Source organism: Notechis scutatus, chromosome 5 (genome assembly GCF_049901735.1).
Source record: "Notechis scutatus isolate UNSWTSFEM ecotype Mainland chromosome 5, rNotScu1.2, whole genome shotgun sequence".
Taxonomy (NCBI): domain Eukaryota; kingdom Metazoa; phylum Chordata; class Lepidosauria; order Squamata; family Elapidae; genus Notechis; species Notechis scutatus.
Window position 1 is genome coordinate 24414172 of NC_142013.1, and position 21762 is coordinate 24435933.

Here is a 21762-nt window from a genome sequence, read left to right on the forward strand (position 1 = left end):
GCCAGAGAACAAGATTGGCAAATTCGCCACTGGTGCCGTGTGCTCTTCACAGATAAAAGCAGGTTCACACTGAGCACATGTGACAGACGTGACAGGGTCTGGAGATGCCGTGAACATTCTGCTGCCTGCAACATCCTCCAGCATGACCGGCTTGGCAGTGGGTCAGTAAGGGGTGTGGGGTGGCATTTCTTTAGGGGGCCGCACAGCCCTCCTCCATGTGCTCGCCAGAGGTAGCCTGACTGCCATTAGGTACCAAGATGAGATCCTCAGACCCCTTGTGAGACCATATGCTGGTGCAGTTGGCCCTGGGTTCCTCCTAATGCAAGACAATGCTAGACCTCATGTGGCTGGAGTGTGTCAGCAGTTCCTGCAAGACGAAGGCATTGATGCTATGGACTGGCCCGCCCATTCCCCGGACCTGAATCCAATTGAGCACATCTGGGACACCATGTCACGCTCCATCCACCAATGCCACGTTGCACCACAGACTGTCCAGGAGTTGGGGGATGCTTTAGTCCAGGTGTGGGAGGAGATCCTGCAGGAGACCATCCGCCACCTCATCAGGAGCATGCCCAGGCATTGTAGGGAGGTCATACAAGCACGTGAAGGCCACACACACTACTGAGCCACATTTTGACTTGTTTTAAGGACATTGCATCAAAGTTGGATCAACCTGTAGTGTTTTTTTCCACTTTAATTTTGAATGTAACTCCAAATCCAGACCTCCATGGGTTGCTAAATTTGATTTCCATTGATAATTTTTGTGTGATTCTGTTGTCAGCACATTCAACTATGTAATGAACAAAGTATTTAATAAGACTATTTCATTCATTCAGATCTAGGATGTCTTATTTTTGTGTTCCCTTTATTTTTTTGAGCAGTGTAGTATTTGCAAGATTTAATCTGGCATGTAAAATCCCTCTAAGTTTTCCACCTTTTTCTAGTTAAGTGTATCAGCTCTCCCATCTCTTTTTAATGCTCATCAAGGGAAATACAATTTAATTGGAATTTAAGTTTTATTAATTAGGCAGTACAGTGATAAATTACAAATATATCTTAGCATTGCAAACATCTTTAGTCCATTATCCATTGCCAGGTCAGAATCCTAAAGTCAAATCTACATTATGAAACAAAGTGCATAGCTAAATGCAACCTCAGCACACAAACTGCACAGATCAAACAATGTATTTGAAGCTGTAGGTGTTGTCGCAAGATAATCTTTTGCCTTTACAGCGGCCACATAGCTCTTGCCGGTGGGGTCTCTTGAGGTCAATGTGCCTTTTTTTCTGGGGACAGGAGCAACGAGTCTTTGAACAGATCTTGGGATAACAAACTTTAATTAGTAGAAGAAATCAAAACCTATTCCAAAGATTATTTTTGTGATTATACTTAGTGATCTTCTAGAAACTTTGGAATGATAAAAGATGAAAAATATTCTATTAACCAAGATACAAGTTAATCCTATTGCACAAATGTGCCATAGATGCCAAGTAATATTAAACAAAGGTATGCTTTCATAACAATAAGCACAGTATACCCATGTTGAACTAGAAATAAGGAAAGTTTTTAAAATGCCATATTCTATATTTTTAATAGTGCTGTAACAACCATCCTCTGAAGTTCTCTATTCAATTCTTTGGGTTAGTTTTGGTTATTAAGAATCGGGTGTCAAACTTACGGCCCGCAGGCCAGATGCATCATGCACTGGCCACACCCACTCCCATTTTAGCAAAGGGGGAGAAGTTGTGCTACATCATGTGATGTGACGCCATGAGTTAGACACCACTGAACAAGGAAATGAAGCATCTGAATTATCCATACTTATTGGTGAACATTAAGATTTAACAGTCACCATCAGAGGAAGAAAATTCATTAACTCTTCACAAATATCTATTAAATCCAAAAGTATAATTTGACAAAAGTTATTACAAATGATATAATTTACCTAAATGTAAGTGCTTTATAGTTCAGATGCACCAAACTTCCAATTTCCATGGGTGGTCTGACCTGACATTCTGCCTATTGTATCCAAAATCTGCAAAATGATAGCCTTTCTATGATAAGTTTCAAAGTTTCACCTTTATTGCCATTATTTGTTGAGGTAGAGGAAGATAACTTATGGAAATCAATTTGTCTTGGAGAATAGTATTGCATATTACAATATTCTGATTCAAATAGTTCCTTAATACACTGCAATTTTAAGCCAGGTAAAAAACCGTTTTTCTTTAGATACTTCTTTAATGTGTTAATAGCAGTTGCTGAATATCAAGTCTTACTTACATGGCACTGAATTGCTTCTACTTTATAGGGATTAAAGCTCTTTTGGCACTTGCGACAAAGCTGCTTAAAGTATACCTAAAAATGAAAGTGGTACATTTGAGAGGGGAAAACCTTAGATCAGACTATCTTTAAAATGTAGCATGAAAAAATTATATATTTAAGCACAACTGAATACTCATTGTGCCAAACAGGCATTAAAAATTCTTATTCAGCTCATTTTATGATTTCCTATTAACATGGCACAATTTAACCCAAAGCAAAAAAAAGGTTTGTGTATCAAACTATTTGCAGTTGGTCACCACTATAGTTAACAGGTAAACACTGTACAAAAACATCACTTCTAGTTTGCTCCTCTCATTCTATCAAAACTGAGCCTAAAAGGATTCTTCAAGTTTGAGACAGTTACATTTTCTAACATGCAGTCCAGACATTGAATCCTTTTCTGAAATTTACACCTTAAACAATAGAAGCATTTTTTCTAATGTTCTTCTAAACATACCTTATTGGTTCCAGAAATGCACCATACATAAGCACTTTCCCATCTGGTCTTACAGTCATTGCAATGGAAATAGCCATATTTCTGTTCTAAGAACTGCAACGGAAAGTTGTGCATGAACAGTAAATATTAAAATTTTATTTGCAAGATTATTCTTAAATCACAACATTTAAAGCACACTTTTTAAATGCAGAAATCTGAGGAAAAAAATCCCATTCACTATCTACCTTCTTCTGCAAGCATGGGGGGGGGAGTGTTCTCCAAATATTAAGATAATTATTTCTGGCCAAATACAGTTTTGATCTACTCCCACAGCCAAATTTATCCATTCTATTTTGACACCTTCAAGAACTATACCAATTTCTCATTCAGGGGTGAAATTACTTTACTCCATATAACAATTATAAGTGCTACCCCAGAGAGAAAGGTTGCTAGCATAATCCTAAACACTAAAGTCAAAAAAGTGAGAAGTACAGGAGTATAAGAAGGGGTCTATATTTAACCTGATTCTATACAATTCTTAATCCCAACATCTCTTGCGAATATACTGCTAAAGTCCACGCCTGTGTTTGGGGTGGGGGTAGGGAGGCAAAAATGTGACAAACAAACATTACATCCTGGCTATATTCGAATGTTCGCCATACACGTTGATAGGTTTGTTTAAATGTCAGGCCCTGCAGAAGAGGCTAGTACAGCGTTTGTCAACCTCAGTTACTTTAACTCACAGAATTCAATTCCCAACTGGCTGGGGTTATTCTTGGGAGTTGAAGCCAACACATTCTAAAGACGCTGAGGTTGGGCTATGGCTAAGCCAAGCAAGCCAAGGGTCTAGCTAAGGCCAAGTTCTTCTCTAAGAAGGCGTTTTGAAAAATCCCCCTTCTGCCTTTCATCAAAGCGCGGCTGCTAGAAGCCGGAGGGATTTCCAAGCAAGCGCAGCGTCTGCGGAAAACCGCGCCGCTCACCTGGAAGATAGTTCTTTTATCCTCTTCGGAGAAGCGACTCCCGCCTCCCTCAGCCTCGTCTCCTTTCCCGACCTGCTGCTGGGCAGAGTATCCGACGGCGTGCCCCGGCAGCCCGTCCTCAGCTCCCGCCTCCTCTTCGGCACCGCCGTCCCCCTTCTCTACGGACGTTCCCTTTTCCTCGGACGTCTGGCTGGACGGAAGCGAAGCCGGACCTTCAGGCGGCGCCTTCGGTTTCCCCGCCACTTCGGGAAAGATGAAGAGGCGGCGACCAAGCACGGGCGAGTAGAAGCCTGGGAGCGGCGGCTGCTCCCGGCTCAGCCGGCCCGGGGGGCTTTGAGGCCGGACGGCCTGGAGCGGCCGAGATCCGAGCGAGCATTGCACCGCGGCGTCTGCCTGCGGGTTCACCTGAACACCCACTTCTTTGGTGTTGGCTTTACGGAGCCGCGGGGTGAGGCCCGGGCTAACGTGCGAGAGCAGCGCCTTTAGCTGCGCTCGTTTGTAAGTATCCAAATAATCCGGCGAAGACACCGCAGGAGTCGCGGAAGGGGCCGTGAGCAGCCCGCGGTAGGGGTTAGAGATGCCGCTGCACTTGCTTTGCTTCCAGCTCGGCTGCTTCTGATTGGGCGGTAGCCTCGAGGCCACGTTGTGGCTGGGGGTAAAGCCGCTTCCATAACTTTGATAAACGCTGTAAGACGGATAAACGAAGCGCTCCATGCCGGGACAGGGAGCCTGGTTTAAGGGGGAGGCTTCCTCCCTCCCTCGCTTTTATCGTCCCCCAGGAGCAATTAGTGCTCATTAACTAGTGGCGAAAACCAATAAACCCTCTTAATTCAGGAACAGTTGCACTCGTAAAGTACGCTGGAAATTTACGCACCGGAGTTAACAGGTTTGAACTCACAATGTGCGTTCCCTCTCCAAAGCGCTTCCACTAAATGTTTGCAACCAAGAACCATTGATGATGGATCGGACAGGTTTTGGATTGAGTTGGGTTGTAACCGAAACGGTGAAACTACAACAAGATTCAGCAGATCCTTTGAAGATAAAGGGATACTTTACCCAAAATTAAGTCCTACCGAAATATCAGGGAGTGGAAACATTTACTCCAAGGTAGTACATAGATATCAACTGAATCTTGGACATTGCAATCCAATAAACCTCTAATATTGGCTCAACTGCAATATAACACCCCGTTCTTTACAAACCTAGTTATCCAAACAGCACTGGGTCTCTTGGTCAAAATGTGATTTCGGGTGCTGTGGAAATCCAAACAGCAGAGTTAGATTATTTAAAATGCTCTGTAAATCCAGGCAATTTGACTCAGTAAAACTAAAGGGCCTCTGTTTGTCTGAATACAACTAACCCCACATTTGTCAGAAAGCAACCTGGCTAGATTGTTCAGCTCTAACCTCTCTGATGGTTCTGTTAGTCTTTGAAACAAGTGAGCGTAATTCAAGTAGAATTGGGTTGTTTTCTTTCATGTGTATTTTTAACACTTTTTGTGGGATATATGCATGTTCTAAAAGGCTTTATGGAATTTTATAATTGACATACTGCTTAGTAATATGTTAACTTTATATTTAACTGTTTAAATTAAAATAAGCTTTAAAAACATACGATGAGGCATATTGTGGAGGCCATCATGTTGAAGATATAGGTCCCAATTCCTTATTTTACTGAAGAAATCACAATTAACTATGTTAATATAGTGTACTAACCCAGAATAAAACACTTAATGGCTCATGCAATACACTAACTCTTAATGTGATGTTTGGTTTTAGCTTAAACATGGCAATTTGTTAACTAGGTTTATGGTGCAGAATGTTAAGTTTTAATATGTGTAAATGACTTCAGACTTTACACAATATGTAAAATAAAATCGCATGAACATAAAAATGTGTGTGTCTTTATATGCAAACTCCTCCAGATTCAAGCCCAAAAGCATACCAGTGACTTTGAACTAGACATGCACAGTACAACCAACTTCAGAGTGTCTAGAGATTTTCAATCATCCAGGTAATGGTTGTCCCAAAGATGCTTTTCCAAAAGGCAACTGGACTTTCTTGGGTCCCCCCCGGAAACATTTAACTTCTTCAGAACTCAAGCAAAACACTTTTAAGAAACAAATATCAAGAAAGTTCAATTGATTTTCAAAAAAGCACCCTTGGGACAACCAACCGTGGGGAGAAACAGGGAAAAGGAGTGCCCTCTCACCTCCTTTAACTCCTAGAAGAAAGGCAGAATATAAATAGCAAATCAGTTAATTCTGTAAAATGTAATTTTTTTCACAAGAGATTTGCATTTCTCATTGTACTTGTACAGTAACTAATGTACAACTATTTCAATGAGATAATTTGCAGCTTTGGGGGGGGGGGAATGGGAGGGGGGAAAGGCTCTTAACAGCTCCTGAGAGAAAAATGAAACTATGTGCCTGTCTCTGAACTATCAAAATTCCGTGGTTTGAGGCATACTTTTAAGTACTGCATATAAACTAGCGTGCTAGAACGGACCAATTCTTTTTTTGTAAAAAACAAACCACAAGTTCCATGATCCCTTGAGTGCGGCAGGATTAAACCATTACAGCAGGGGTCTTCAAACTTGACAGCTTTAAGCCTTATGGACTTCAACTCCCAGAATTCCTCCTGCAGTCATGTTAGCTCGGGAATTCTGGGAGTTGAAGTCCACAAATCTTAAACTTGGCAAGTTTGAAGACCCTTGAACTGCTGGCTCTTCTCTTAGTTTCGGGCCTTCACGCCATTGCTAGTGAAAAACGGAAGCAAGAGCTGGGCTCCACTGTTCCCAGCCGGAGACCAATTTCATTTCCGTCCGTAGGGTGATCGGTATGTACGAAAAACCTCCGGATTGTGAGTGTGGATCAGCCGTGAGGAAATGATTGACTCCACCCCTCTGGAACTGCGCATGCGTTTGGCGGGTTTTGGCGCCTTCTTTTGTCTTTCAGAGAGGAAGTTGTTGCTGAGAGGACTTGGAGCCCGGCGGTTTCTTTTTGGGGGGCCTCGAGAAATCTTCCTTCGTCCGTTGATTTTTTTTTTTTTTTTTTTGCTCCCAACTACATTTCCACAGGGCTGCTCTTCTGAGGTTCTTCTTAACTCAGAAGAAACTCGCTGTCCGATGAGGAGAGGCACTGAGGTGAAACGTGTGTGAGTGGAAGAAAGGTCGGGTTTTCTTCCAGGGCATGAGATGGGAGAGGAAAGCCTTGGCTCCTTCTCTGTATCTGGGATGGTGCGGTCTGAGGGAAAGGGACGCTGACGGTGCATCCCGTAGGATAATTTATTTGGTCGTTGTGAGGTCTGAAGTAGGATGATGAGCATAAAGATTTCTGTGCCCCCCGCCCTCAGTTTTGTTACTCCTGCCGACTGTCTGGACAAGTCCCTGCAGTTTTCTTGGCAAGAGTATTCAAAAGTGATAGGCTGTTGCCTGCTGTCTAGGACTGAACCCAGCTGGCTTCATGCTCAAGGCAGGGCTAAAACCTGTACACTTCTGGTTTCTAGCTTGATGCCTTAACCACTAGATCAAACTAGATCTAAAATGATTGTAATTATATTTTCCATTTTCCCTATATTGGATAGTTAAGGTGGTGGACATACCTAATACTTCTGCCTGTTACTCAGAGTACATTAAATTAACATTTGAATTAAATATTCCCAACTAAGCGTGTAGAGATAGAAAATATTAGGACAAATACAGACTTAAACAAAAATATATCTGTGGCTATATGCTATGCCAGCTGGTCATATAGTAAAATTAGTGCTCAGTGTGTTGTGCTAGCACAGCTGATTGGGATATTTCATCAAACTGGGGCCCAGTTGGTCCTGCAAAACTTACATAGTCATGGCAAGCTCCATTGAATATTTTTTACTTGTAGATATTTATGTAAATAGAAGGATTTACTTCCAGGTAAGTATATTAGGATGGCAGTTTAACAGTGAGAGGATTGATGGGCTAAATAGATATTCAAGTCTAATTTCCTGCTTTGCACATTAAAGCAGCAGGCAAAGGCTGTTGAGTAGGCTTGCAAATTTGTCCAATTGGATTCAGCCCTCTGTTTTGTACAGGCTTATGTTCTTAGAACCTAGTTAGCAGATGTGGAGGTGGGAGAGGGATAGACTTGCTTTCTTTTAGCTTCATTCTTCATGATAGTTTTCAGTGGCTATGTAGCTAGTGCAGATCCTTCCATAACAATGTAATTAGACATTAAACTTGATAATTTTAATGTCCTTTTTCCTGGTTTTCTTTTAGCTACACCACTTCCAATATCAGGTTTGACATAGTGGCTAAGGTACTAGCCTAGAAACCAGGAGATTGAGTTCTAGTCCTGCCTTAGGCACATAAGCCACCTGGGGGACTTTGGGCCAGTCACACACTCAGTCCAACACACCTCACAGGCTTGTTGCTGTGGGAAAAACAGGAAGAGGCAGTATTGGGTGTCTACTACCTTGAGATAACTATAAAGTAATAATGCTGAGATAAACATCTAACAAATTTCCAGTTACAAGTCACAGCCAAGTTATTTTGTTGTTTTTAGAGTTTTGTCTTAATCTGCGGTTTATAGCAGGTCCTAAGTTTATGAATCCTTTTGAATTTTCAATGTTTCTGCATAAATATAAACCTAAAGCATGAGAAAATTCCAGACCTACATATTTGTATGTGTAAAAATGTAAACCTTTGCTTTTAATAACTTAAGGTCCCTCTTTGGGCAGCAATAACCAATTAAAAATTTCCAGTAACTGTTGATCAAGTCTGAAAACAAGTTAGAAAAATTTCAGCCCATTCCTCCTCAGAGAACAGGTTTAACTTGGGGATGTTGGTGGGCTTCCTCTCACGAACTGCTTGCTAGGATCCTTTAACATTTTTCTACACCTAATGTCAGGATTTTGACTTGGCCATTCCAAAAACATTTTTTGAGCTTCAATTCATAGATATATACCCTGATATTTTCATGTAGAATTTGCTAGTACAGTTCAGAATTCATAGTTCCATCTAATATAGCAAGCTCTCGTGATCAGAGGGCTAAACCATATTACAGATAGACTTCAACTTACAACCACAATTGAGGCCAAAATTTCTGTTGCTAAGTGAAACATTTGTTAAGTGAATTTGCCCACATTTTATGACCTTTCCACAGTTAAGTCACAGTGGTTGTTAAACTGTTGAGTGAATCTAGCTTCCCCATTGACATTGCTTGTCTGAATGTAGTAAAAGTGGCTCACAGGACTCTGGAAGGGAGCCATGGTGGCTCACGTAAGATGCTGGGCCTGCACACCGCTGAGGTTGGCAGCTTGATTCCTATGAGTGAATAAACCGTGTGGGACAAGAAAGAAGCCTCCCCGCATTCAGGCATCCCGTGAGTAAAATATAACGCTGCCAGAAAAAATATTTTTGCAAAGGCAGCCAGCCACCTCGGTGATCCCTGGCTAACCCATGCCATACACTTTAAAACAAAAAACAGGATCCCGGAACATTGCAACCCTCACAATTATGAGTCAATTGCCAAGTGTTTGAAATCTGATCACATAACAATGGGGATGCTACAACAGACATGTGAAAACTGGTCATAAGTTACTTTTTTCAGTGCCATTTAACTTTGAACGGTACTACCTGTTTCACAGATATGTTGAAGTTCTTATGCTGGAATTCAGTGTTGCCTTTCACCAAACATCTTTTTATTTAAGCCCAAAGTTCTCTTTTAGTTTCATCCATCCACCCACAGAACTTTCTTCTAATAGCTTTTTTTGCTTATGCAGGTGGTATTTCATAAACTAGATTGGCAGCAATTTTTTTTTTAGATTAGTGACTTTCTCCTTGCAGCCCTATGTGCATACCATTGTTGTTCAGTAGTTTCCTAATGGTGGTCTCATGAATCATGACATCCACCAATTCAGGATAGGCCTTTGGTTTCTTTGACATCCTGAGGTTCTTCCAGAGCATTATGCACTTTGCTCTTGATATGCCTTTGGTCTGTTGATCATTTCCGGGGAAAATAACAATAGGGTTAAGTTGTCTCCATTTGTACACAATTTTCCTGGTACCGGACAGACTGGTAGAATCTAAACTAATTAGAAATTGTTTTTAACCCTTTTCCAACCTAGTGTGCTTCAATTAACTGTTTTTCAGAGATTGTCAGAAATCTCCTTTTTTCAAGCCATGACACACTTCTTCTATGCTTGTGTTGCAAAGATCCCACATTTTCATTCTTTAAAAAAGACAGGATTGCCCACATTCATACCTGGTTATCATACCACTGATTGAAACATCTGATGATGCTGGTGAAATGAATTGATAATCCCAGAAGTTGACATCTTCTTGCCACATAGAAATATGTAGCTTTGGATCATTTTCCTCAATAAATTAACAAGTACCGTGTTTCTCATAAAATAAGGCCGGTTCTTTTTTTTTTTTTTTTTTTTGAGCCCCGAAAAAACGGCTAGGATGTTTTTTGGGGGTGACTTAATTTCCTCCCCCACAAGAACCCTCACCCAGAGTGCCCCACGCGCACTCACCTCACCATGAGGCTGCTTCTATCAGCCGATAGAAGAAGCCTCGTGGAGCGCCCCGCGCTTCTATCAGCCGATAGAAGCGCCCCAAGGGCAGAGTCACCAGTGCCCCAAGGGCAGAGTCACCAGCCATTTCTATCGGCCAATAGAAGCGGCCTCGTGGCAAGGCATGGCTACACATCGGGTTCCCAACTGCAAACTCAATCACGTACATTTACCGTTGTCAGAGTAAATATCAGACGATCTCAAGATTCCCGCTGCATTTCTGCTTCCCGAGCCAGCCGCTCTTCTTCGTCCCCTCAGATAGCCCTATTTCCCCCTGCCCCTGATTCCCCACTGCAACCACTTGGACGGAATGGGTCTCAGAGGGGTCGCTAAAGAAGCTGATTCTACCTATCACCTGCAATGGGCAGTTCCGGGCCCCTCTGCTTAGGCTGCCAACTAAGGCAACTCGCAGTTTACTCAATTGCTCAACTGGTTTCAAAGGGACGTCGGGGGGACATTTTATTAAAAGCTTTTCTGAGCGACAAGTCATGTAAGCAGAGTTGATAAACTGGAATTGAATTTATATTGGAATGAGGTGAAGGGAGAGAATGGAATGGAAAGTAGGTTGGTTATCCAGATTCAGGTTACATGTAGGAAAGATAAGTACTTTTATCAATTAACAATTGTATTAAAAACATGTTTGTTGAGACCTTTTGTGAGAGCCTGGTTATAATATATCCAGGTTCAGGAATCTTGCTCAATTTTGGGTTAATTTTTTTTGTTTTAAAATAGCATTTTTTTTATCTGGAAGAGTGAACTGATGTTAAATTTGTTACTCTTAATTCTTTTACAAAAAGTTTGTACCATTTGACCTGACAGAATCCAGAGGGGATAGGGGCATTGCTAGTAGATGGTAGCATATATTCCATTAGAGGAAAAGCTTTTCAAACTTTTTAAATATACTGTTGGGGCCTTTCTTGGAAATGGGTATGCTGCAGGAACTGGTTTCCACATTAGTATCATTGTGTTGATTTTTTGTTGCTTGTGAGAATCTACTTCAGATGTATTGACTGCATACAAATATGGACCTATCATTCAGTTTCTGAAATATTACAGTATTGTCCAGTGTAGGGTATAGCTTATTCCTGTAATATTATTTTTGGATTTGTTGTGGCAGTACTTATAGATAGAAGTTACATACTTAAAACATGTTACAATTCTGAATAGGAATACTGAGTCTTATAAACTGACCATTTTGAAACAACATACCAATTTAAATTAAAAGTCTGGCCTAATTTTCCTCAAAGATCAACTACTATAGTTATTACACAACAAACACTGCCAGCAGTTTTCATTGATTATATTTTGTCTTGACTCTCTTGCCAAACAATTAAGGGAATTAGTCAGAAATTACAAAATCCTATCCTCTGTCTTTAGTCTTTTGATTCTATTTAAGAGTCACCTAGATCTATGTTTGAGCCAGTCCTTATAATTTGTCAAAATCTGGTATTTTCATATAAGCTATAAATTATACAGCTTTATTTTATAAAGTTATTGGTTCATTCATGATGTTAGTGCTGTGACTATAAATGTTTGCATTTCTTGTGGGGAGGGTATATGATGTCTAAGTAGTCTAGAAGAAAAAAGAATAGAATTTCTGTCAAATATGAATTCATATAATTTTGAGAACACTTTATTTTGCAGACTTTCTTAATTGTATTAGCAGTGCAATGGAAAAGAAAAATGTTGATATATCCCCAAAGAAACCATCTTTGTCTGAAATATTCAAAACACAATACAGTGAATCAGGTACTATTTCAATTCAAGCTGCTTTGGGGGCAGGGGGTTGAATCCTTTTTTCTTTGCATGCAGCCAGTACCATACAGCACTGCAGCCAGGCCAGCTTTGCCTCAGCAGTAGTGGGAGGAAGAAAACAGCAGCAAAAGTCAATGGGGAGACAGCAAATGATCAAAGGGACATAAATGGTGGTCAGATAGGCAGGTGGGAGTTACAGCACTCTTGTGGTTGTAAGTATGGATAGAGTGCCAAGAGCCCAAATTTTAACCAAATTTGGGTACAGGTTGTAAGTCAGTACTATTGTGCTTAATTCAGTACCATTGTGCTCTGAACAGTTGCTGAACAAACTGTAAGCCAAGTACAGCCTATATCAGTGTTGGCGAACCTTTTTGGCACTGAGTGGTGAAATGGGAGCATGCGTGTGTGTGGGAGCGCCAGAAACTGGAAGGGCAGCTGAGCTTCCAGTTTCCAGACTGGAAGCTCAGCTGCCCACATGCCTCAGCTTTCACACATGCGTGTGCGAAGACCAGCTAGCTGGCGTGCATGCTTGTGCTGGAAACCAGAAGCTCAGTTTCCCAGCGTGCACATCCACACCGGGGAACTGATCTTAACAGTTTCCGGCGCTCCCGCGCATGCGAAGACCAGCTGCCCGGCACTCATGCACATGGCAGAACCCAGAAGAGCAATGGGCTGGCGTGCCCGGAGAGATGGCTCTGTGTGCCACTTCCAGAACACATGCCATAGGTTCGCCATCACAGGCTATATGAAACTTTTTCCTTGAAATATGAGACTTACCTTTGTAAATAGTACATTGCAAGCTCATTTTCTATAGATGATACAACGTATCTTACAGTTGATATTCCTACCTACTTGCTCTGGAGACAAGATTGAAATTATTTTGATATTCCTTGGTTAGAGGGGAATAGCTGCTTTCCCAATTTTAGACTGACAAGTCAGAAAAAGAGTTTAAAGAAAATTTAGGCAGATTGTTATACAATTAAGATGAAAATGTGCATGCTTAATTGTAGCTACTGCCAGGTTCTTGTGTTTTTTTCACCTTTTTCTGTTATTGTCTGTTATAAATAATATAATGTATGATGAAAAATAATTATGTTAATATAAACCATTAAGATTTATTGAGAAGGAAAGGATAGGGTTACAACAGCCTCAGTAATTGAGCTGTTTCCCAATTGTAACTAACATATATACCTTAGCCTCAAGACTTTGTTTCTCTTTCTAAAAACCTTCTAGTGATTTGGCATGGAGGTGAATCTTTTTGCTGATAACAGAGAAGCTTGCAGTTAGTTGTTTATAAAAGAGTGACCTGATAAAGAGTCTTTAGCTTGTAAGCAAATCTTGGTCACATGCCTAATAGGCATGCATGTTCTCCAAACAAGACAGAGCCAGATATTATTATTAAATTTATTTGCCACCGATCTCATGATTCAAGGCGATACGTGAAGACCTTCAGAAAGAATTTCAGAGTAGTTTTGAACTCTGCTTTTAAAGTAAGTGGGAGGAGATATTCTCCATAGGATGCCCTGCCTATTAGAAAAAAACATTTTATAGTAGTGGTAGTAATATTTGATGGTAGTTCATATTTATTTAAAAATCTAATATTACACAATATTTGTAGAAAGCCAACCTACATCAGTAATTGTATAAAAAATCTTACAAATGAAGATGAATATACCTGTCCCAGGATAATGTTGCAGGATCCAACCTGGGCCAGTCACCAGGACCAGAGGTTTTGTCTTCCGAGTTTTTGGACTCATGCTGGGGCCCATCCTCAGGATATTTCTCTCTGAGGATGGGCTCCAGCATGAGTCTGAAAGCTCAGAAGACAAAACCTCTGGTCCTGGTGACTGGCCCAGATTAGATCCTGCAAAATAATCTTCTAAAGTGATGATTTTCTGATGAAAGTAATACCGTATATGCCGGGGCGTATAAGACGACCCGGCGTATAAGCGACCCCCAACATTTCCACTCAAAATATAGTTTGTTACATACTCGCCCCTCTTCCGCACGCCTTCCACTTTTGCACTTTTTTTTTTTTTTGAGGCACTTTTGTCTACCGTGGAAAGCAGAATCCCGTGAAGCTGAAAGGAGCAGCCAGCCTTCTCCCAGCTCCCAAGGAAGCAGGCTCGCACCGCCCGGGCTCCGCTGAGGTATCCGGCTGGGGCTGTCAGGAGTTGTTACCGCTGGCGCGGCTCCAGTCCCGCGTTGCCTCGGGAAGGAAAGGCAAAAAGGAAGAGCGCGGCGGCGCTTGCAACGCAGCAGCGGCTCCTGGTTTTGCCTTCCCTTCCGAGGCAACGCGGGACTGGAGCCGCGCCGAGCGCGCCAGCGGTAACAACTCCTGACAGCCCCAGCCGGATACCTCAGCGAGCTCGGGCGGTGCGAGCCTCGTTCCTTGGGAGCTGGGAGAAGGCTGGCTGCTCCTTCGGCTCACGGGATCTGCTTCCACGGTGCGCAAAGTGCCTCAGCCGCTGGCAGCCGCAGTGCTTCCCAATTACTATTTGCCGGCTTATAAGACGACCCGGCATATAAGACGACCCCCAATTGGAGGCATCTTTTTCAGGGCAAAAAAGTCATCTTATACGCCGGCAAATACGGTATATAGTAATTTACATTATTTGTAAACAAATTATTAATGTGTAATAATCATTAAATCATAACTTGAAACATATATTAAATAATGTATTGACTGCTTTTCTTAGACCTAGGACCAATAAGTCTCAATTGGTTTGAAGAACTCAGTTCAGAAGCTCCACCTTATGATGTGAAAAAAACAGAAGACCCCTTACACAAAGCTATGGATCAAAATACTTTCAAAACCCCAAAAGGGAAGTTGTCTATAAATAACTCATCGGTATCAACTCCCATGATTTTTAAAGACCAGAATAAAAATGTAAAAACATTTACTTCTCCTATAGAAAAATCAGCTCAGTCCAGTGAAGAAACAGGTAAGATAAGAAATAATATGTAACCAAAATTGTAAACATTTTTGTATGTGTACCATTTATGAAATGGATGTAGTATGGAAACGAAATGTTATAATGCAGATACCTCTTCTGTGGAAATTGTATTTTTCTGGCTACATAAAAGTCCACAACTAGAAAAGTAACATTTTGGTGATATTAGCTGTCAGCTCAAATATTGTGGCCTGTATAAAACAGGAATTTTGGGTTGATGATTGAGGTATAAAATAACAGCTTTTGCCCCATTTCCATAAAAACATGAAAAAATAGAATAGAAGACAATTTCGGCCACTTCTGGGTTTATAGTGTATAGAACAGGCCCTTTTGAGGGGCTGGGGGTCATCCCTTCCGATGCCCCAGATAAATCTACTGTCAATCCTGCCATTGGGGGACGTCTGGCCTTGTTTGCCAGGCGTTGGGAGGAAGTAACCACCGACACCTGAGTCCCAGAGACCGTTCATTCGGGTCTTTCTCTAGAATTCCTCTCCATATCCCCGAGGTTTTTCATTCATTACAGAGAGAGAGGAGTCCTCATGGAAACAGCTATTCAGTACCTGCTGGAGATCCAGGCTATTCAGCCGGTGCCTGAGGACCAACGGGGTGGGATTTTATTCCATCTTGTTTGTAATACCAAAGGCCTCGGGGGGATGGAGGGCAATTCTGGCAATTCATTTCTTAGTCACTAAATGTTCCATATCCCTAATTAGTACTCTAATTTCTGAAGCATTTTCAACATATTGTAATGTTTTGTTAAAATCATATTTAGCATCTGTATCTTTAGAATATTCTTTGTGCTTCATTTGTTTTATTAATTATTACTATTCACTCAGGGTGCAATGGCTCAGTTAAAGATGCTGAGCTTGTCAGTTAGAAAGCTGATAGCCCAGGTTAACCCAAGCACCACACAACAGGGTGAGCTTCTGTTCCTGCCCAACTCCTGCCCATCTAGCAGTTCAAAAGCATGCAAATGCGAGTACATTAATAGGTACCACTTCAGTGAGAAGGTAACAGTGTTCCATACAGCCATGTTGGCCACATAACCACAGAAAATGTCTTAGGACTAAGCTGGCTACCTCCGCCAAGAAACAGATGAGCGTCATGCCCTAGATCAGACAAGACTGGACAGGAAAATCTTTACCTTTATCTTTTATATTCACTCACTTTATTTAAAAGATAGATCTGCACAATCTCTAAGTTACGTTCCATAGATTTAATGTCTTGTTCTGGATTACTAGATCCTGTATCCACACTAAACTGATTTAACTATTAAAAGGGGGAAAGTGACCATAAGCAGAGGGGCAATGGAATTGTGGAGCTAGAAATGGTTAAAAAATGATTAAATAACAAATGTACTTCCTGCAGCCTTCAAGATTTAATAAGACAAATGTAGAGGAAAAAATCGAACTATCTAGTAGTGAAAGAGGTTTTTTGCTTACATTTCTTTGATACAGGTAAAACTTTCAGTGAAATGCCTAGACCGAGGACACAAGTGGATGAATCAAATGAAGGAATGAATCTTTCTAGTTCCTGTGTTATTACAAGGTGCATCTCATTTATTTATCTGCAGGTATAGATCTTGTCTATAACAACACAAAAAAGAATTCCATTGTTACAGCTAAATTTGCCTTTTGAATCAAGGTAACATCACAATGCTTGGCCATATTGATGATGATTTCTTGGAATCATCTATTGCCTTTTCGGGTTGACAAACTGACTGGCTAAAATCAATCAGCTGGCTTTGCATCTGAGGAAAGACTAGAATTCACAGTCTCTTGTTTTCTAGCCTGACGTCTTTAACCAACCAAACTAGCAAATTGGCTCATTACTACACCAGATTAATTCAACATGGCAACAAGTGCCTCAGACTTTAGCTAATTATTTGGTATATTGAAATGAATGTAGTGACATTGATGTGGATACATTTTCTGGAAGCATAAGAAATAGCCAAGCAAATTAGGGCACAATGTGTAAAAAACAATATTCCTGCCCAACTCCTGCCCATCTTGATATAACATATTTCCTAATTTTTTTAGCAATCACTTCCTATATGCACCTATTTTGCCACTTTCACTTCATCATTCTACCAAGCATCTTTTTTCATATTTTCCCTTAGCATTACTCCATACATTTCTGTAGCACTTGTAGCATAATTTTTTTCACTCTGTTCCAAGCAGCTTTCACATGCTTTTTTGTTATGTCTGCTTTCCATTCATTCTGTTGGAAGATTAATTTATCTTCCATCACTAGTACAAATATTCAGTGTCATACTTTTTTCCCCTGCAATCATTCAGTCTTCTCTATTTTTATTTTTTTTACATTTTTCCCTTCCTTCTAAGACTGCATAAGATCTTTCTTGACAATTCCAAGTTGTGGTATATTCCATATTCAGAACCTCTCATCAATCTTGTATCCTTTATTAACTGTATTGATCTTTCATTATATAAAAACAATTAAGCTTTTCAATTAAATGTGTGTTTGTGTGCATGCACACATAGATACATATGCCTAAACCATAAATTTGAAACATTTTCCAAGCAGATATTCAAAGATATAAAAATTATTATTTTCATTAATTTTTGGATTTCTAAATGGTCCAGCCACTTTTTTAATCTTCCATATTCCTATCTGCCCTATTCTATCTGTATTTCATGTTCCACAATTGTTCCCTTGCTCATTTTTAATCAGTGTATTGAACAGTAATAGCTATCACTGAATTTCTACTTTCATACACCCCAACAACAGTCTAGATGACATGGATTCATACCTTGTGACATACATTTTAGCTTTTTCATTTATAGTTAAATTTACATCTTCATTTCCCCAACATGTATTTATCTTAACTCTACAAGATCAGCTCACCTTAATTTAGGTGACCCTATTTCAACCTATGAACCCCTTGTACATTTTTCTTCATATGTTACGTCTGTCAGCAGATAGACCATAGATTTGAACAATTGAGGCTTTCGCCTACCAGTTTGGTAGAATGGGAAAGAATTACACTAGGTAACTAATTATAACAGCCATGTCAGATTCACCATTATCAAGAACAGTATTAATCAGTTTGGACATGTTCTGATCAAAATAAGCACAATCAAAATCTAATATTACCTCGCTGTTGCTCTAGTGCAGGTGCTTCAGAGACTTCTTTGCAAGCCAATATATTATTGCCCACATCCCATCAACTAAGAAGTATATTTGATGCATAACATTGGAGTTTCCGGTTTGTCGGCTTCGCGAGCGGTAGGGATTCGCGAAGCTGCCGCGCTAGCCGTTTTGGGGCTCCGACCCGGACGGGTGCGGAGCAAGGCTGCCCTGCAGGGGTAGCTGAAGGTAAGGGGATCCGGAGGAAGGGTTTGGGGTGTTGCAGACCCCTCCCTGGCCGGCAGAACCCCCTTTACCAGGACGGTGCAGCGGCGGTCCGTAATGGCCGCCACAAAGAAGTTGACAGCCGGGCAAGTATGCGCAGGAGGAAGAAGAGAAAGTTATTGAAAGTGAAAGTTCTTCTTGGTTGACCCAGGGCTTTGAGATTTATCTAATTTAATTCCTGGAAAAGATGGTTTTTGATGATTTTTTCCACAAAGAAAAAAAAAAAGCGGCTATTTTGAGGTGCTGAAGGAAAGTTTACTCTCCCTCCCGACGGAATTAAGCCGGAAGGGAGAGGATAAAGAAAATATATAAATTTGGATCTTGTTGGAGGAGATGCCTTGAAGACTTGAGGACAGAAATATAATCTTAATAAGGCTTTAAAATATAGATTTGGATTCTTTTTTTTTATTTGTTTGATACCACCCTGGAAGAGGAAGGGGAATTTTGGCTTGCTTGGATTTATTGAGGATTGTGGATTTTGGGATTGTTTTGCCTTTCTCTCGGAATATTTGGTTGGTGTAAGAAGGAAGAGGAATAAAGAAAAGAAAAGATTTATTTATAATGGCTTTCCTTTTTGAAGACCTGAGGGATGAATATGAGCAAACAAAAGCAGCCTGCAAAGATGGCATGGAAAAAGCTTTTCTATTTCTAGAAATGGCGCTGGTCAATTACCAACAGACAATGGAACAGATGGAAACGGAAGAAGAACAACAAGGAAGAGACGAAGACGCCATCTTCATTGAATCCCAAAACTTATCTAAGGAAGAAGGAAGGAAGAGAGCAAGGAAAATGAAGGACTTAAGATCTAAAAAAACATTTGAGAAAGAGAAAAATATGATGCAAAGTAAATATAATGATAACAAACAAGAGAAAAAGGGAACACAACAGAGAAGGGATCCCAGCAAGGCAGAGGTTAGAAGAAGAAGGGGGTAGGAAGATTTGGTGGGGGAAGAAAGAAAGGGAAAGGCGGAGAAAAGCCTCAAAGCTTTAAAATTGGATGGGAGAAGAGGATTTTTTTAGAGACAAAGGATGAAATATAAATTTCTGTAAGAAAGATTCTGCTAAGGTACAGAAGATGGTATTGTAACATTTATATTTGAAATAGTAAATTAGAATGGTTTAAGATTTAATAAGAAATTAAAATGTTGAAGTTTTTAATAATGATTGATTTTTGAAATGTAATAAAATATCGAAGGAAAGGAGGATACAATGTATTTAAACATTTTTGGTGGATAGAATGTACCAAGCAGAACCAAATTGGGTATTTGTTATGTTGAATGTTAATTTTACTAACTTAGGGGAGGATAGAAAGGCATCATACTCTGATTAGTGATTTCAGGAGAAATTCTTTTTATTATAAGAAGAGATAGAGGGATAATGAATGGGCAAAAGATACAAATTTAATGATTTAATTAAGATGGATTAAATAAGATAGAATTGTGAAGAGTGATATGCGCTATTATTTTAGCCCATGCAAAGAGAGGTAACTGGGGCCAAGGTACTTTACTAAAAGATTTTTTATGTTTGTTTGTGTTTGTTTGTGTTTTATGAGAATATTGGGGAAATTATTGTAGAAAGACAGGGAAAGATTTAATATGTAATGATTTGTTTGTTGTTGAAACTTTTAATAAAACTTGTTTTAAAAAAAAAAAAAAGAACAGTATTAATCAGTTTGGACATGTTCTGATCAAAATAAGCACAATCAAAATCTAATATTACCTCGCTGTTGCTCTAGTGCAGGTGCTTCAGAGACTTCTTTGCAAGCCAATATATTATTGCCCACATCCCATCAACTAAGAAGTATATTTGATGCATAACATACCCCTGTGATACTTATAACATGTAATTTTCCCTAAAGATAAATTCTGATAGGTAAACATATTTCTGCAGAGAGATAAGAAAATAATTATATTCAAACTATGATATCAAATATCATTCTATAATAGTTATGTTGTCTTTTGGAGAAATTAAAATGGCTAATCAAAGGATTGTACTTAACCTCATTAGTGCTATAGTATCAGAAGCTCTGAGATTATCCATATTGACTTTAAAAAGATACATCTTGTTTAAATGAGTTGGACGTGTGAACATTGTTCATTATATTTTATGTAGTTATAGAAATTAAAATTGTGTTTAAGGATTCTTTTGATTTAAATAACTATTTTTTCTTTATATTTCAGATCGGCTGTACAAGAAAAACAAAATAATAAATATGGTAAATATGAATGTCTTTATCTATTGCACTGAAAATTGTATTAGTTTATAAATATATGCTCATTCTAAGAATACCTTCTTTCATATTTTCAGTACTAAGTGAAAGTTTATTACAAACACCCAAGATTTTTGAGGTAATTTTATTCTAAAATATTTTAATTATGAGAATACCATATGTGTTTGTGTGTGTCTGTGTCTATGTTTGTGTTTAAACAGTTGTTCATTATATTTTAGGTTCAGACACAGAAATGCATTTCTGAAAGCTTGGGAGTAGAAGCAGATCCTGATATGTCTTGGACAAGTTCTTTAGCAACACCTCCTACACTTTCTCCAACTGTCATAATAGATAATGAAGGTAACATGGTTATGACTGAAATGTGAGGATAAAGAATAGTAAATACAGAGTAACTACAAGAGAAAGACATTTTGCAGTTGTAATTAATATAATACATATATTGTTATTAAAATTATGGTTCTTTTGAAATCAGCTGATAATTATTAGACATATACTTGTTTCATTTTCAATATGGTTAAAGAGGTAGAAATAGAATCAATGTGACATACTGATGGATGGACAATAAGTGGGAAAACGCAATTTGACTACATCATCAGCCAGTGCTTATTTGGAGCTAGCTGCTATCTCTCAGTTCAGCCTACTTCACAAAGCTGTTGCGGAAAGAAATAGGAGGAACTACAGTGAGTTGAGTTCCTAAATGAAAGGCTGGGTATAAATAAATATGAAATCAAATGTATTCTTAAAAGTTTGGTTAAGTTGAATAATTACTGGTCTAAATATGTTGGATCCATATAATTAATTCATTGCAATCATTGCAAATGGTTGCATTGTTCAAGCTTAATATAAGTACCAATAGTTTTATTAGAATATTTAATTGTTCAACTTATTTCATTAAATATGTTCTGTATTTTGAAATAAAATTCTCACAAAGCTTCACTAAATAGAAGTTTGACATAAAACATTTCCATCAATGAGTCATAAAATAACTGCAAATAATATATATCGTTTGAATTGTAGACAGAAGAAATGATTCAGTTTCTGGAACAAAGATCCATAATGAAATAATTGATACTGTAAGTAAAGAATGTGCATTTTTGGTATTACAATTTTCAACTGATATGTAAGTTTATAAATTAATTTTCATTGCTTTGGTTTTTAG

At 39.4% G+C, this 21762-nt stretch overlaps 2 protein-coding genes across 2 annotated transcripts in view; one reads left to right on the forward strand and one right to left on the reverse strand.

The window, feature by feature from the left end:
- Positions 1 to 997: 997 nt before the first annotated feature.
- ZAR1L (zygote arrest 1 like) lies at positions 998 to 5620 on the reverse strand. Its single transcript, XM_026675015.2, has 4 exons — positions 3739 to 5620; positions 2780 to 2872; positions 2281 to 2355; positions 998 to 1319 (listed from the first exon to the last, which is right to left on the reverse strand). The coding sequence occupies exons 1-4, from the start codon at positions 4450 to 4452 to the stop codon at positions 1176 to 1178; spliced, it is 1026 nt and encodes a 341-aa protein (XP_026530800.1). The 5' UTR covers positions 4453 to 5620; the 3' UTR covers positions 998 to 1175.
- A 1032-nt stretch (positions 5621 to 6652) lies between these two features.
- The window catches only part of BRCA2 (BRCA2 DNA repair associated), a 45238-nt gene continuing 30128 nt past the window's right edge, over positions 6653 to 21762 (forward strand). Inside the window, exons 1-8 of the mRNA XM_087966344.1 lie at positions 6653 to 6882; positions 11937 to 12041; positions 14747 to 14992; positions 16459 to 16549; positions 20554 to 20588; positions 20681 to 20721; positions 20822 to 20942; positions 21621 to 21676. Of these exons, the coding sequence (XP_087822470.1) occupies positions 11963 to 12041; positions 14747 to 14992; positions 16459 to 16549; positions 20554 to 20588; positions 20681 to 20721; positions 20822 to 20942; positions 21621 to 21676 (669 nt within the window). The 5' untranslated portion in view covers positions 6653 to 6882; positions 11937 to 11962. The remainder of the gene's footprint in view (positions 6883 to 11936; positions 12042 to 14746; positions 14993 to 16458; positions 16550 to 20553; positions 20589 to 20680; positions 20722 to 20821; positions 20943 to 21620; positions 21677 to 21762) is intronic.